Source organism: Molossus molossus, unplaced genomic scaffold (genome assembly GCF_014108415.1).
Source record: "Molossus molossus isolate mMolMol1 unplaced genomic scaffold, mMolMol1.p scaffold_m16_p_14, whole genome shotgun sequence".
In the NCBI taxonomy this organism is placed as follows: Eukaryota; Metazoa; Chordata; class Mammalia; order Chiroptera; family Molossidae; genus Molossus; species Molossus molossus.
The window spans coordinates 26216283-26231738 of NW_023425349.1; the positions used below are offsets into that span (position 1 = coordinate 26216283).

Sequence of the window (15456 nt, forward strand, 5' to 3'; positions counted from 1 at the left end):
CTCATCAGGGAATGTGCAGCTGCCGCAGCTGCACATTTCTCGGAGTCCTAACATTTTCTTGGACAGGAAAGCCCTTTCCTGCTGAGATGCTTTTCCCTTCAAACTCAGCCTCCAAGATGGTTGCTGAAGGTGCTGGAGGGAGGAGCATGGTGATGTCCAAGTGCTTATGATAATAGGTGACCTTTGGTGCTGGCTTCTTGCAGAATCCAGAGAAACAGACCTGCTCAGTGGGATGGATGGGAAAGGCTCCTACCAGGTGAAGGGCTGGAAACTCACACAGCAGCAGTTTGTGGCCCTTTTGTGGAAGAGGCTGCTGATTGCCAGACGGAGTCGGAAGGGATTCTTTGCTCAGGTGAGAGGTGCTGTTCCAGGCCGAGGACTTGGGTGTCATGGGTGGGAGGCCGGCTTCCTGACCAGTGAAGGCAGGGTAACAACATGGTTATGCGATGGATGCTGGAGCCAGATTATCTGTATTTCAATCCCAGTTCTGCTTCTTGCCACTCATATATCTGCTGGCAAGTTCCTTCTCTGTGCCTCGGTCTCCGCATCTGTAAAGTGGGGATTAGCATAGTACCTGTGACATGTGGTTATTATGAAAATTAAAATGAGAAAGTGCTTAGAATGGCCCTCACATTCAGAATCACTGTGTGTGTGTGTGTGTGGTTGTAAGGAGAGCATAACAAGGACAAAGTTTAGAAAAACTGCCTGGGCAAATTAAACTTTCATAACTTGAGAAAGGATATGACCAGATGCACTTGACATATCAACTTATTGGAAACTTGGTTTTTCTTTAAATGATATTTAACTTCAAATTGATAGACAATGTAACCACAGAGGTCAGAAAACATTGTCAGAGAAGGCTTGTTACATTGTTGCCTGGGTATCGGTGTCTGAGCCTAACTCACTTGGTTAGAAGGAATAAAATGATCCATTGCTAGAAAATCAAGAAGTATGGAGAAAGAGTCTGCAAAGATTTTTCCCTACAGTCTGTGGGTAATGCAAAGAGTATGGACCTGGATTTGAATTCCAGATCTGTAGTGTGAACTTGGGCAACTTACTTAGTCTCTCTGAGCCTCAGTTACCTTGTTTGTTGGTTGGTGATGATACTGCTACTTAGGGTTGTAATGATCAAGTGAGATAATTCTCTTTGCAATACTTTTCCATGGAATTACTCACTCAGTGATAATTTTCAGCATTGAAACCCCAGAACATTAGAACTAGGGGAATCATTTGAATCTAAGTTTTTTTTTTTAAGGATAAATTTCTCAGGGATAAGTGGAAGGAGCTTAGAGTTTACTCATGAAGAATGTATAAGTCATTGTTTTCAGAGAAGGTATGAGTGTAAGGTTTGAGGTGGTTGAATAAGGATTTAGATAATGATACTTTTTGAGGCCATGGGGAGACAGTCGCTGCTCTTCTGTTTCAATGGAGATGTTGCTGTAGAGTATTTTTTTATCTTTGTTTTTAAATCACAATATGGGTCTGAATGGGTTAGCTAATCTCAGTCCACAGATTATAAATGAGAAGACTGAGGCCAGAGGAGGAAGTGAGTTCTCATGGATGCCCTTGTAGAGACAGAACCAACTTCATCTGGCTCTCAGTCCTTCCTCTGAGCCAAGCTGGGATCACCAGTGTGGTCTTTCTCAGGTTTTCAGGGGAAGAGGGCAGGACTCAATGTTCCAAATCTCCCTGACACATGACCACTGTTTACTCTCAGTTTGATGCCTCTGCCAGGTGGCCATAGCCGCTGGCATTGTGATTTCAGCTTCCAGAAATGCCCTGGAGGGAAGAGGTTTAATTTTCAGGCTCTGTACTTCCAACTCACCTTGGTGGAGTTTGGCCGCGGGCCTCGTACTCCTCACCTTCATGTCCACTGGTCTGGGAGACTGGCTGGACCCCTAGGGGCTTGTCCGGTGGCTGCCTTTCTAACACTTACTCCTTCTACGACTTCCTGTCCCCTCTGTTCCCTGGCTATAGATTGTCCTGCCAGCGGTGTTTGTCTGTATTGCCCTGGTGTTCAGCTTGATTGTGCCACCCTTTGGCAAGTACCCCAGCCTGGAACTTCAGCCTTGGATGTACAACGAACAGTACACATTTGTCAGGTATGTGTTGGCCTTTACGCCCAAGAAGAGAGGAGAGCTCGGGCAAACCAAGGGCGTTTGCTATGCCAAGGGCCAAGGGGAGGTGACTCAAGAATCATCCAGTGGAATGGATTTACCAGCTGTGGCTGAAGCCCCTACCAAGCTAATATTATGTGCAAAGAACAGCAGTGAACCAATCCTGGCAAAGAAATAGGCCAGTCTCCTGTTGCCACATCTGAGCTCCTTCCCTCTCTCTACTGCTGTTGCCAGGAACAGGCATATGCGTTTTATGCAAAAATCTGGTTGAGCTCTACTATATCTGGACTTTCATCGCTGTGTTCTAATTTTGTGGTTTAGCAGGGCTTCCAGACACCATCAGCGTTCTTGTTCTTTGCACAGTACAGTGCATGCATTTATTTTCTAGTCTCTTAAGTTGTAGATATTAGGTAATGCTTGCGCTTTGGACAAAAATACCAGCTACTCTCTAACAACCCAGTGCTTCAAACAAAAGGACAAAGGGATGTCTTCATCTCATTACACAGGAGTTTTCTTCAGTCCTGTAGTGCTTGTAGACCTTTGGCTCTGGGCGGTGTGCTTCAGTGTCATAAAAGAGAAGCACTCACGCGCACGCGCGCGCGCACACACACACACACACACACACACAACCACCCAGAAAAACATAACATGTGAGTCAGTCTCTTTTTCTCTAACCCAATCTTTCCTGCCTAGTCAGTGCAGGTTTACTTTATTGTTTCCTTTCCCATCGTGCCCAGGGCTGTGGAACATGGGCTTGCTTTGTGCCTATCGCCTGAGCCCATTACTGTTTGTGAGTTCCAGTTGTCCATGCAGACATTCAGCTGGTCAAGCCTGTCTGCCCTCTCCTAGAATAATATCCTGGTTGTCTATGCCTAATGGGTAATAGTGGAAGTGTTTTTGAAATAGTGACCCTTAATGAATTCATTGACTTCATGTTAAGATATGTTTGTCAACGTGTATGAGTGTGTGTGTGTGTATACATGTGAACACACATGCACATCCATACATATAAGTTATTTGCACAAGCTCCGTGTTGGATTGCTGTATGTTACCATGATACTAAATCTATGGCCTGAGTCTGGGCTCCTTGTGGGTGGGCTCTATTTTACTCATTTCTGCGTGAAGAGCTTGGCACACAGGAAGTACTGAAGAAAGCATTTATTTTTTAAAACCTTTTTCAAATTTATGATTTTAATGAATTGCTGAGCTTAATTTATATTAAGAGTAATATAAATTACTCTTATATTTCAACAGTAATGATGCCCCTGAGGACATGGGCACCCAGGAGCTCTTGAATGCCCTCACCAGAGAGCCTGGCTTCGGGACCCGGTGTATGGAAGGAAACCCAATCCCGTGAGTGCACGCCCGCTCCGAGACCCTCCGCGCTGGCCCGGTGCTGGCCGCCTGGCTCGGGCCCTAGTCCACCGTGGTGGCGGCCACACTGACTACCATGTTTGCCCTTTGAACCATTTTTCTGTTTAAAAAGCTGATACGTAATCAGTAATCTAATAAGATCATCTAGAAACAAATATAACAGAGCAGGAGACTATTCCAACATCCTGCAAAGCAAATTATTACAGACATTTGTTTACTGCTTTAGAAATTAATATTTAATTCAAATAGCACTTTATACTTACTGCTCAGCTGCTTTCTCCTTCTTCCCACCTCCCCCCACGCCTGTACCTAAGTGCAGAGATAGGCTGCCATTATATAACTTGCAGTCTGCTTATCAGCTTCTTTAACAGCCTGAAAAGATGACATAGTTTTTATAAAAGTATACATTTTCTTCTTTTAGAGTTGCATGTTTTATCGTATTCTTCAAAATCCTTTTAAACGAAGGAGGCAGTGTGTAAATAAATTCAGTTAAAGACCCATAGATGAAGTAGGTGTGTGGGGAAGACATATCCAGAGATCGCTGTAAGTAAAGACAGTGGAGACAGGCGAGCTGGGTGAGCCCACTCAGGATAGAGGTGGGGCCAAGTTTCCAGGCTCGGGTAGAATTTGCAGTTGAGGTTGTTAACCCAAACCAAGGAGTTACGGAAAGAGTGGGAAAGGGCTAAAAATTCCAGGTTTTAAAGGGAGGATACAGATCCTGCTGGAGTCACAGATCAGTGAGCTTGATACCTGTGTATGCAGGTTTTTAGAGCAGGTTTCTAAATGGATAGCGATTACATACGTGTTCTCTCTTATTAATTGGATTATTTCTAAGCGTTTCTCAGTACTTAATGGATGGTAAATCCTAGTAGTCAATATCATTTCCTAAAGAACCAGATGACCAAAGTGGAAAAGGTCAGAGAGACATCCTATTTGGATTTCACGAGATTTTGATAAGATTCCACTTGGAAGTTTTGTAGGCGAGCGAGGAGAGTGAGAGGAGATGGTAACTGTTAGATGGATGCGTCCCCTGCCAGCCTGACAGCATGGACTCAGAGATTAGCGCCAGTCCCCGAAGGATCGGTAGGAGCCAGGCCTGGATTGAGATCTCACCAACAGCGACAGGAGAGGCAGGGCCCTGACATCAGAGGTCTCCCAGCCTTGAGGCCAAGCACGGCTGAATGCGTATTGGGTGCCGTCCGATGTGGGGGCCCCACTCTGGACACTTTCAGGTTTTTCAGAAAGTAGTGGAATGCAGGAAAGTTTGACGGGGATACTTCCCTGTGGCATTTAACCTTGTCTCAGCCCATCATTCAGTGCAGGTTGTAGGAGGTGAGCTCCAGGAGGGCACATGTCTTCTGTGGAAGCTTTGATTTCTTTGGGATGCTTTACCGAGAGCTGGAGAGCTAGAACTGTTCCACAGAACTGTTCATTTGCTATAAGAATACTGTAAAGACTGTGGTTCTGCTTTAAACTGTAGAATTTTGGAATTGGAAGGGGTACTAGAAATGATGGGGTGAAATGTGACTTATGGAAACAAGTTACTCTATACTTTTATTTCACTGGTGGAGAAAACAGGCCCTGAGAGGGCACGTGACCTATTGATGATCTCACAGTAATTCAGAGCTCAAGTCAGGTGTGAGGGTCACTGGGGGCCTGCAAACACCTAGCTCTTCAGGTACCAATTGCTCCCACCCCCGTTTGCCCTCAATTCTCTACTTGTTATGAAACAGAACGTGAATCTCGATGTTGTATACCAGACTGTCAGCACCTAGAGCATCACATCGAGACTCCTTCCCGGGCTGCTTCTGCCGCCTTCTCTCCCTTATAGCTCATCCCAGCCACACTGCCTTCCTTAAACTCAGGGCCTTTGCACCTGCGCTTTCTGTTGCTTCTGCTTATGATGTTCGTTCCCTCCAAATCTTTGCCTGGCTTGTTGTCTCTCATATCACCTCTTCAAGTGGCTCCTTTCTTACCACTCTCCCTTTATTTTGCTACATTTTGGCTATCTAAGATTATATTATTTGTTATCAAACTCTTTGATGGGAACACAAACTCCATGAAGGCAGGGGCTTTATCTTGTTCACTCCAGACTCTCAGACATGCACAAGAGTGTCTGGCCCAGAGCTGATGCTCAGTGAGAATTCTGGAGTGAACCCGTGGGTGAGTGATCGAATGCTGGTGGGGTGGATGGACTGGAGTTCAGTCTATGAGCATGTGGCCCTCTTTGCATTCCATTGTTTTTGTCTGCGAAGTGAGTGTGCAGCTGACAAGTCCACGGAGGGATCAGTGCGGGTCTGAAGTTGTTGGCGGACCCTGCACTCCTGAGGGAGCAGGAAAGGCCAGGCCTTCTCGAGTGACCTTGCCCCCACTGTCCTCCCTGTGCAGAGACATGCCCTGCTTGGTGGGGGAGGAGGAGTGGACCACGGCCCCTGTTCCCCAGACCATCATGGACCTCTTCCAGAATGGGAACTGGACGATGGAGAACCCGTCACCCACCTGTCAGTGCAGCAGTGACAAAATCAAGAAGATGCTGCCTGTGTGTCCCCTGGGGGCAGGGGGGCTGCCTCCCCCACAGGTGAGTCCCTCAGGTGCAGCTGAGCAGACAGGGGTGCCGGTGGGCTGGGGACGACAGACTGGATGACATAGCAGGAGGGACTCTTTCAGTCTTGATCTTTATTCTTATCATAGGGAAAACCATGTGAGTTCTGAGGGGAGGGGGCTTGAACCACCTTGTTCCTATATCTGAGGGAGCTCAGCCTGTTTGTTTATTTTGAAGAGTCAGCCTGGGTTACTTGTTTGACATAAAACCAGAACCCAACACTCTGGATCGATGGGCTGTGAAAGACACACTGTGGCCTCCCCCAGGGTGGTGGTGTCACAGGACAGATTGTGACAGGCCCAGCATTATCCCTGGCTCTGGCACAGATGAGCTGGTGGCCTGGGACAGGCCACTCTGAGTCCCTGGGCCTGTTTCCTCACCTCCGAATTAGGGAGGCGGGCCCATTACTGTTCTGCGGGTCTTGTCGACTCTGACGTTCTCTGAGAGCCCGAGTGTGGGATGCAGCTCTGAGCCACAGCAACTTCAGGATGAGGCTTGCTTGTCTGTGAAAGCTCTCTGCTGCTCTATCAGCATCCAGGCTGCAAGGTTCTGGTGACCTCTCTTTAAAACGACAGCTCGTCTGTTCATCAGTATAATGCCAGTGAACAAGGCATTCACTGCATAGTTGGCAGTGCTCCTCCATAAAAACCTTCCGTGACTCTGAAGAGTAGATTTTACAGTCTGTTGTTTACTTGTCCAGAATAATTTCCTGGGGAACTTCTTGACTTGGCATAAGTATACAGCCAGAGCCAAGTGCAGATGACCCAGGCTTTGGTGGTGGGCTGGGCCCGTGGCAGGTCTGGTTGCACGGTGGATCGTGTTGGAGGGACCTGTCAATGTAGTCCTTGATTTGCTTCCTGTCTGAGTTCCGGTCCATAAAAACATGTGCTTGGTTTTTCTGTAATAACAGAGAAAACAGAACACGGAGGACATCCTTCAGAACCTGACAGGAAGAAACATTTCAGACTACCTGGTGAAGACATATGTGCAGATCATAGCCAAAAGGTCATTCTCTACTAAACTTTGTCCTTGCTTTGTCATTTCTGATCAGAGGAATTTAAGACCTAAAAATAATAGACCGAGTTGTGGGAGAAACATCATATTTTGGCCTGATGTTGTCTTGGAAATTTAGGATGTTCTTTCTTTTTTTGTTTTTGTATTTTTTTTTTGTTAATCTTCTCCCGAGGATGTTTTCCCCACTGATTTTCAGATAGAGATAAAGTGGAAGGAAGGAGGGAGGGAGGGAGGGAGGGAGGGAGAGAGAGAGAGAGAGAGAGAGAGAGAGAGAAACATCGGTGTGAGAGAGACACATCGATTGATTGCCTCCTGCATGTCCCCAACTGGGGCCAAGGATTAAACCTGCAACCCAGGTATGTGCCCCTGACCGGGAATCAAACCTGTGACTCTTCGGTCCGAGGGCCGCCACTCAAACCGCTGAGCCAAACCGGCCAGGGCAAGAGGTTCTTTCAGAGTAGACAAAATGAGACATATTGAGAACATTCGGTTGTCAGCTTCAAGACTGCCTAGTTCCAGAATGAAAATAAATTTGGATTCAAATTCTAATTCTGCCACTTACTAGCTGTTTGACCAGGGATAACCAGTTATCCTTTTAGAGCCTTAGTTTGTGTAAATGGTGAAAGAAACACTGCTCTTACGAGTTTGTTGTGAGGCTGAATGAGTGACATAAATGCCTCTCCCGCGTGGAATGCACGCTAGCCTTGGCCGTGGAACTGTGGGCGAGCCTTGTAGCTTCCCGGGGCATCGTGGCGTAAGGGTGACTGCTCAGCTGATGCTCAGGAAACGTCTGTTCCGGTTTCCTTCCCATTGATTTGGGGAGCTTCTCCGGAGATCTCAGTGACTTTAAATGACAAGGGTATGCTTGAATGACAGTTAATGTGAATTTCCAAGAAAGAGGCATAACCTCTCCATACGTCATCCATCGCTGATGTATTACTTTGAATTTAAAAGTCTCTAGTTTGATCACATCTTTGTAAATCGGTTCTGAATTGGTTTAATCCAAGGTGTGATTTTCATATACATGAGATTTTAGGGGGAGAAATAAAATGACATGCTGAGGAGGGTTTCTTCCTATTGACACAACCCTACACCACCAGCCTGATCCTAGGATTGTTTCTGTCCCTTTGTTGTGTCCTCAGGTAGATATTGACTCCTTTTGTGTCATCGGGAATAGGATCTGTGTTTCTTTGAACTGACGTTTGGTTTGTCTTTGGTTTCTGCAGCTTAAAGAACAAGATCTGGGTGAATGAGTTTAGGTAAGTTGACCTCTTTTCTCTACTTTCTCTCAAATCCCGTAGATCAGGAGGATGGTTGGATGCAGGTGTCTTGGGTCCTGGGCAGTTGTTAGTGTTGGAATTGTGTTGCCCTTGGTGTTTCTGCTCAATCCCAGCTGCCTCTTCAGAGATGTCTGAACATCCGGAGACTCAGAAGTTTCCTATGGTGTCATCAAATAGGAAGCATGATGTTGTGAGGGGAATACCTATGCTAGCTATGGTTTTCTCCCAAATCAGATTCCCACGGGTCCTTTGGTTAAAATGAGAGGCATCAACACCATGCATTTTCACTATATTTCAACCCATGGGTTTTGAAGGAACTGGTGGGAAGAAAAGAACAAAGAATCCTTGAATCGAATTAATCTTATGAAAAACAGGATACCTGTCTGGCTAGCCTGCAGCCTGGCCGTTTAGCTCTGCTTCCACTTCCTGCCCTGTTGCTGAGGGCCTGGACCCACGGACCGCTAATCAGAGAGACAGGCCCCTGCGGTTGTCCCCATGCTGGGGCGAGCCCAGGCCTCTTATAATAAAGCCCCGCCAGCCTCCCTGATCAGTGTCCTCACTACTTGTCTTGAGACCCGAGTGGGAGGAGCGTCTTCTGTCTACAGTGAGGCCCGGATCCTTCGTACTTGGGCAGGAACCATAGGGTAGAGAGATTGCCAGAGTCCCTCAGATGAGATCGAGTTGGAGCTCTCTGAGTCTGACTTGGGTCCTGCCTAGAAGAAGCACCTCCTCCAGGAGAAGCATGCGGGCTCCAGTGGGGTGTGCTGCGGGGGGCGCTGTGCACTGCGCGGTGTCCTAATGCCAGGCTGTCCTTCCAGGTACGGCGGCTTCTCCTTGGGCGCCAGCAATTCCCACTCACTTCCTCCAAGTCAAGACGTGAATGAGGCCATCAGGCAAATAAAGAAACACTTGAACCTGGCCAAGGTACAGTATCTGTCACGGGACATGTCAGACATGGGCCCAGAGCTGCTGCTACATGGGAGCAGTTGGCAGGTACTTCTGATCACCCGAGACCTCATTTTTTGAAACTTTTGAGTTCAAAGTCGTCACCGCAGTTTTAGTCTTGTGCCAGTCTCGGGGACCAGTCAGTATCTGAAAGTGTAGACCAAAAGCAAATCCAGAGATTCACAGTCACTTAAATTTGTGAAGTCAGCCAGTAGGTGGATAGACTTTGCCTCAGACATATATTTCTAGAGCAGTCACTGGCTAAACAGGAAAGGAATCATTGAACAGCAGGCTCTAGGACCCAGTAACCATTCACTTCACTTCTCTGTCCCTGAAGTTTCCTGTTTTTAACAACTGAGGGGGTCCGGGACGTGGGCACTAGGATCACAGCCGGCAGGGATGTTCCCAGAGTCTGTGTCCTGCTGTCGAGTCTGACACTTCTGCACGTCCAGTGCAGTCCTGGGTCTTAGCGTGCTGCCTGGGGGACACTTTGACGACCCCCACCCCGGTCAGACAGGGACACCGATGTCTCGGGACTTTGGGTCACAGGGTTTCCCCATGGTCACTCCGAGCCTTGGGGCTCGTGGCGACCTTGGTGCTTTAGCGTTCTGGCCACTTGTTTCTCAGTGGCTTCAGATTTCACTCTCGTGACCGGGGTGGGCGAGTTGCTCCCAGGGGCCACCTCACCGAGACGGGCTCCTGTCGTTCACAGGACAGCTCCTCAGAGCGATTTCTCAGCAGCTTGGGAAGGTTCATGACAGGACTGGACACAAAGAACAACGTCAAGGTAAAGCCCTTTGTCCTGGTAGCTTCTCGACAAACAGTAAGCTCCCTGAGGTACTTCTCGGCTCCTGACAGTGTGGGTGGGTGACAGACAAGAGTGGCCTGGCAGCCTTACCTGCGAGGACCTGCCACACAGTGATTCCGAGAGTCACCCCCAGTGAATCGCTGTGACCGTGCCCAGATATCTTAACCTGTCCAAGTACCAGCTTCCTAATCTCTGGCCTGGAGACAGTAATCCTGGCTCTCAGAGCCGTGGTGAAGACTAAATGGGAAACTCAGACGGCCGTGGGCACCGCGCCGGCCGCGTGGTCAGCGCCCCGGGCGCCCTGGTTGCTGGCCTGCGTCGCCATGGGCTCTGACCGCGTCTTGTCTGGGCGCGTGCCTGGGATTTCTGAGTGCACAGGCGTGTTTGTGTGTGTGCACCCATCTCCAGGAGCAGGTTCCGGAGCACTACCTGGTACCTCGTGTGTTTTATTTCAGGTGTGGTTCAATAACAAGGGGTGGCATGCCATCAGCTCTTTCTTGAATGTCATCAACAACGCCATTCTGCGGGCCAACCTGCAGAAGAGCGCGAACCCCAGCCAGTATGGCATTACTGCTTTCAATCACCCCCTGAATCTCACCAAGCAGCAGCTCTCGGAGGTGGCTCTGTAAGTGTGGCCTGTCCTAACGGGCCAGGTGGGGACAGGAGAGGGTGTTGGGGGTAATGGGAGCGGGGGAAGGAACCACAAAGCTGGTTGTAGAGTGCCGGCTGGGGAACCACACTGTGGTATGTCTGGGTTGGTCCAGGCTCTAGACGGACAATGACCAGGTTAGGAATTGACTGGCAGGGATTAAAGTGCTGAAGATAAATGGCTTGTATATAGAAATAAACCATTACATTTAGTGAATTCATATAAAGTAAGTTAAACTGTTAATACATTCTAAAAATATTTTAACTCACCAGCAATGCAGTGTTTAGTAAAAAATCAGAAGCCCGTCATCTGTTGGCTCTCTCGGGTTTTAAATGTGGCGAAACATGCTTTTATCAGCTTGTGGGGTTTTTTTTTTTACGTTTATTTTTTATTGTTGACATTATTACAGATGTCTTCTATTTTCCTCCCACTTCCTCCCTCAACCCAGCTCCCGCCCAACTCCAAGTCTTCACCACCACACTGTTGTCTGTGTCCTTGGGCTATGCATATATGCATATGAATTCTGTGGTTAACCTCTTCTTGCCCCTCACTCCATCATTTTGTGTCTTTAATCCCTGAATTGTGTGTATGTATGTTTGTGTGCAAAGTTAAAGCCAATATAAAACAGGCAAAGTGCATATAGCCTTTGGAATTATGAAGATCTGGGTTTGAGTCTGGTTTCTAAACTTTCTAGCTGTGTGTGGTTAAATGGGGCAATTCATGTAAATTGCCAAGTCTAGCACTTGGTACATAGTCCATATTCAACATACCTTGGGTCCCTTTCCTGATATGGAGCGTGGCACAGTTATTATTTTTGCTTAACCTGTATAAAATATCAATATATGTCACTGGGATCTTTATACCAAGGTTATATACCATATTATCTATATCTATATCTATATCTATATCCACACACACATACATACATATATATTATATTCTATATTAAACCTTGATTATTGAGCTTATAAGAACATTCGTCTTATAAGCAGCTGATGATTGTATGTGTTAGATTAATATGCCACATGCCGGTGTTTTCAAATTTATTGACAGCCAGAAATGAAGTTATTTGAATGATTTCGCACTAATATTTCTGCTTTATTTAGTTTTCAAACTACACTAGTCCTTTGTGTGTGAAAATTTACAGCTTATTGCTCACAAGGTCAAAAGCAGTAGAACAAAGAGAACGCCCTTAGGCCACTCTCAGACTCCCACTGATAGTTTCATTATGACCATGGTGGGATCAGTTTTGCATCTGAATTGTCAGGTTGGGGGCACAGGTTGCTTTGTTTTATTCTTTTACCTGAAAGTAATAATCTTTAGCTCTGAAAAAATATATTTGGTGAGCAGGTTATTTTTCCCTGGACTATGCCTTAGGTGTGTGTGTGTGTGTGTGTCCGTGTGTCTGTGTGTCCTGATTGAGCCTTCAGTTGCATCAATGGCCCCTCATATCCTCACTGCCTTTTTTCCAGGATGACCACATCAGTGGATGTCCTCGTGTCCATCTGTGTTATCTTTGCAATGTCCTTCGTCCCAGCCAGCTTTGTCGTGTTCCTGATCCAGGAGCGGGTCAGCAAAGCAAAGCACCTGCAGTTCATCAGCGGAGTGAAGCCTGTCATCTACTGGCTCTCCAATTTTGTCTGGGACATGGTAAGAACACCGCTCTGCTGCGGCAGCATCCATCTCCAACAGGGCTGCGACACGGAGGAAGGAGCCCCTGGCTGCTGCAAAGGTGTTCAGGCTTCTCTGGGCATGAATGAAAAAGGAGAAGGCAGAGGCAGCTGTATACATTCATGTCACCAGACATGGTGTTACATACAGAGCTGACCCCACAGCAGAGAAAATCTGTCCGCACTGACTGCTGTTAGTACCGCCACCGCCTAATTTCCTAATTGAAAACTTTGGAGAAACACTGAAGTGGAAGACTTAGTCAAAACTCTAATGCCTCTAACTTGTCTGATAGGTTTTAACCTCCAGAGTCAGGGTGGTCTTTGTCTTACTAGCCACTCTGTCTGTCATTTGAAAACTCTGCACATTTTACCAGAAGCTTATCCATCTATTGCAATAAGTTTTCACGCCAGCTGCGATATATTGCTTTTGTTCAGATCTATATGGAGGACTTCATAGAATTCTGAAGTTCTAATATTTGTGAAGAGGAATTTATATATGTTTCTCAATGAATTCCATTAATTGCAAGCCATACAAAGCACATTTAATTCTTCTCCCACTGGCTAGCCCCTCTGATATTTGAAGACAACTTTCAAATTTTTTAACCTAAGTCTCCCCCAGATAAGATGATATATGAGAACACGTTTTGTAATCTGTAAAGCATAGGACACCTGTGAGTGATGGTGATGATGATGGTGTCTGTGCTGATTAGAGCAAGCCTCTCAGACTTGTCACTTTTCTGATTCCACTGTCTTTGTATGAACGTGCTCCAGATGGTGACTGTCCCTTCTGAAAAGCAAAACCCAGAATTAACCTTGTGTTCAGGCTGCAGTCTGAATGGTTACTGTCTGAACCGTTACAAGTCTAGAGGGAGTTGACTTTACCCTGTACTTCTGTTTCGCAGCCTAAGGGTGTTGCATTTGGGAAGTAGCACTGTCTTGTGGGCAGTTGGGTGGTGAACTGAAATCTCTATTTGACAGATACTGTTCAATGGGTCTCTTTCCCTCTATACTAATGCAGCTGACTTTTTTGAGCCTAAACTTGATATTTATCCCTGGAAAACTGCATTGTTTGCTGTCTGTTTGCTTTTATCTTGATCCAGTAATTACTTCATTCAGTAAACGTGTACCGAGTGTTCACTGTGTGTCTGACTCTGCCGTGCGTAGGAAGGAGATTCGGAGATGAACGATCGAGTCCCTGACTCAGGACTTCATGCTGCAGAGCCTGTATAGTTTGCGCTAATCGTGTCTTCATCTAAGTTGTTGACAAACACATTGAGCAGATGAGACTGAAGCAGAGCCCTGTGGTCTGCAGCTGCAAATTTCCTTGCAGCTGACAAACCACTGTCACATCCCTGCCTGTGCTTTGTTCTGCTAGCTACGAATTCTCACAACTGTCTCGTGGTCAGGTCTTTATTTGTGCATTTAAGCAAAACATTTTTTTTTAATTTTTATTTTTCTAGAGCATTTTTATAAGAGTTTATTGGAGCCAAACTGATGACATATGCTAGGGAGCAAGGTCTCAAGTGCTCCTTTGTGCATTTTAATTCTTGATACTCTGTCAGGACAGACTTTAAAATTATTCTCAGTGGGATGAAACAGTTCTGACATTCATATAATAAGCACTTACCTCATAAATAGATTACATGTGAGGTTGAACTTGGGCAGACAATAATGTAGCATTAATGATGAAACAGGCACAATCATCTTCGGGAAGAACAATGGAAGCTTATTTGCTGCCTGTGAAATTGAAATTACTCTGACCGGGGAATCCACCATTCAGTGAGTTTACTGAGCGTGACACCTTGGCTTAGCTGTTGGAAAGAGAAAGGGCATTCAGTTTCTAAAATCAGCCAAGGGTAAAATGCTTGTCAAAGTGTATTGTCCAGTATATTGATTAATAGTTTATGTGGCTTTATTAATTCAAAGTTATTCTCTAATATGTTTATCTGCCCTTTCTTGTCCGATGATGGTGAAGACTTGGGATGGCTTGTGTCTTGGATGTAGGTGTGAACTTGATTTCCCTGTTTCACTTCTAGTGCAACTACGTGGTCCCTGCCACGCTGGTCATCATCATCTTCATCTGCTTCCAGCAGAAGTCCTATGTGTCCTCCACCAACCTGCCTGTGCTCGCTCTCCTCCTTTTGCTGTATGGGTAAGGCACCTCTGGGTGGGCCACAGCAGGGGGTAAGGCAAACAGCACCCCATGTCAGAGGGAAGGCAGGGGACACCCAGTGAACATTTGTCATTGTGCCTTACCAGGTGGTCGATCACACCTCTCATGTACCCGGCCTCCTTCGTGTTCAAGATCCCCAGCACGGCCTATGTGGTCCTCACCAGCGTGAACCTCTTCATCGGCATCAACGGCAGCGTGGCCACGTTTGTGCTGGAGCTTTTCACCGACAATGTGAGTTCTGCCGGCAGAGTGGCTCCTGCTGCTGGGAGCTGGGACATGTTTATCCGCGATCGCACTCCACTTGTGTGTGGTATTGGCGCCACCCACCACTCTGTCCTCCATCAGAGTCTCTCCTCCTCGGCTTTGTGTAGTGCCTCTTTCTCCTTTTCCTTCCATGGATTCCATCAAACCTTTCCGTTTCCTTGGACAAGTTCTTTTCTACTCCTTTCTGTTCGAAGGTTGCTTTTCCAGTGTTTTTTCCATCCTTGCTGTCACGTCAGACGCTGTCTCTGGGAAGCACCATTCATTCCAGAAGCTTTTACCAGCCCGTGTCTGGGTGTGTAGGTTGTTCTCTCTCAATTCTATGCCTTCAGCCCTGATGGTTCCCTTGAGCTCTTGTCTCATGTTCTCCTTGCCTAGTGGAGGAGCCCCGTTTTGATAATTTACAGATACCCCAGACTCGACATGTCCTAATTCCCTTTCCCCTTAGAACCTGAACATTTCTCTTGCCTTTCCTGTCGCACTGGATGGCGGGACTATCCACCCAGTCACCCAAGCTGGTGACATCCGAGTCATCTTTATTTCCCACATTCAGCTGGTCACTT

General features: G+C 46.7%; 1 protein-coding gene across 2 annotated transcripts in view; it reads left to right on the top strand.

The window, feature by feature from the left end:
• The window catches only part of ABCA1 (ATP binding cassette subfamily A member 1), a 119305-nt gene that overhangs the window by 90808 nt on the left and 13041 nt on the right, over nt 1-15456 (top strand). For both annotated transcript variants that reach the window (XM_036261650.1, XM_036261649.1), the window contains exons 28-39: nt 204-352; nt 1978-2102; nt 3372-3470; nt 5880-6069; nt 7004-7098; nt 8334-8366; nt 9206-9311; nt 10045-10119; nt 10596-10765; nt 12262-12439; nt 14496-14611; nt 14719-14863. In XM_036261650.1, coding sequence (XP_036117543.1) covers nt 204-352; nt 1978-2102; nt 3372-3470; nt 5880-6069; nt 7004-7098; nt 8334-8366; nt 9206-9311; nt 10045-10119; nt 10596-10765; nt 12262-12439; nt 14496-14611; nt 14719-14863 — 1481 coding nt within the window. The remainder of the gene's footprint in view (nt 1-203; nt 353-1977; nt 2103-3371; nt 3471-5879; nt 6070-7003; nt 7099-8333; nt 8367-9205; nt 9312-10044; nt 10120-10595; nt 10766-12261; nt 12440-14495; nt 14612-14718; nt 14864-15456) is intronic.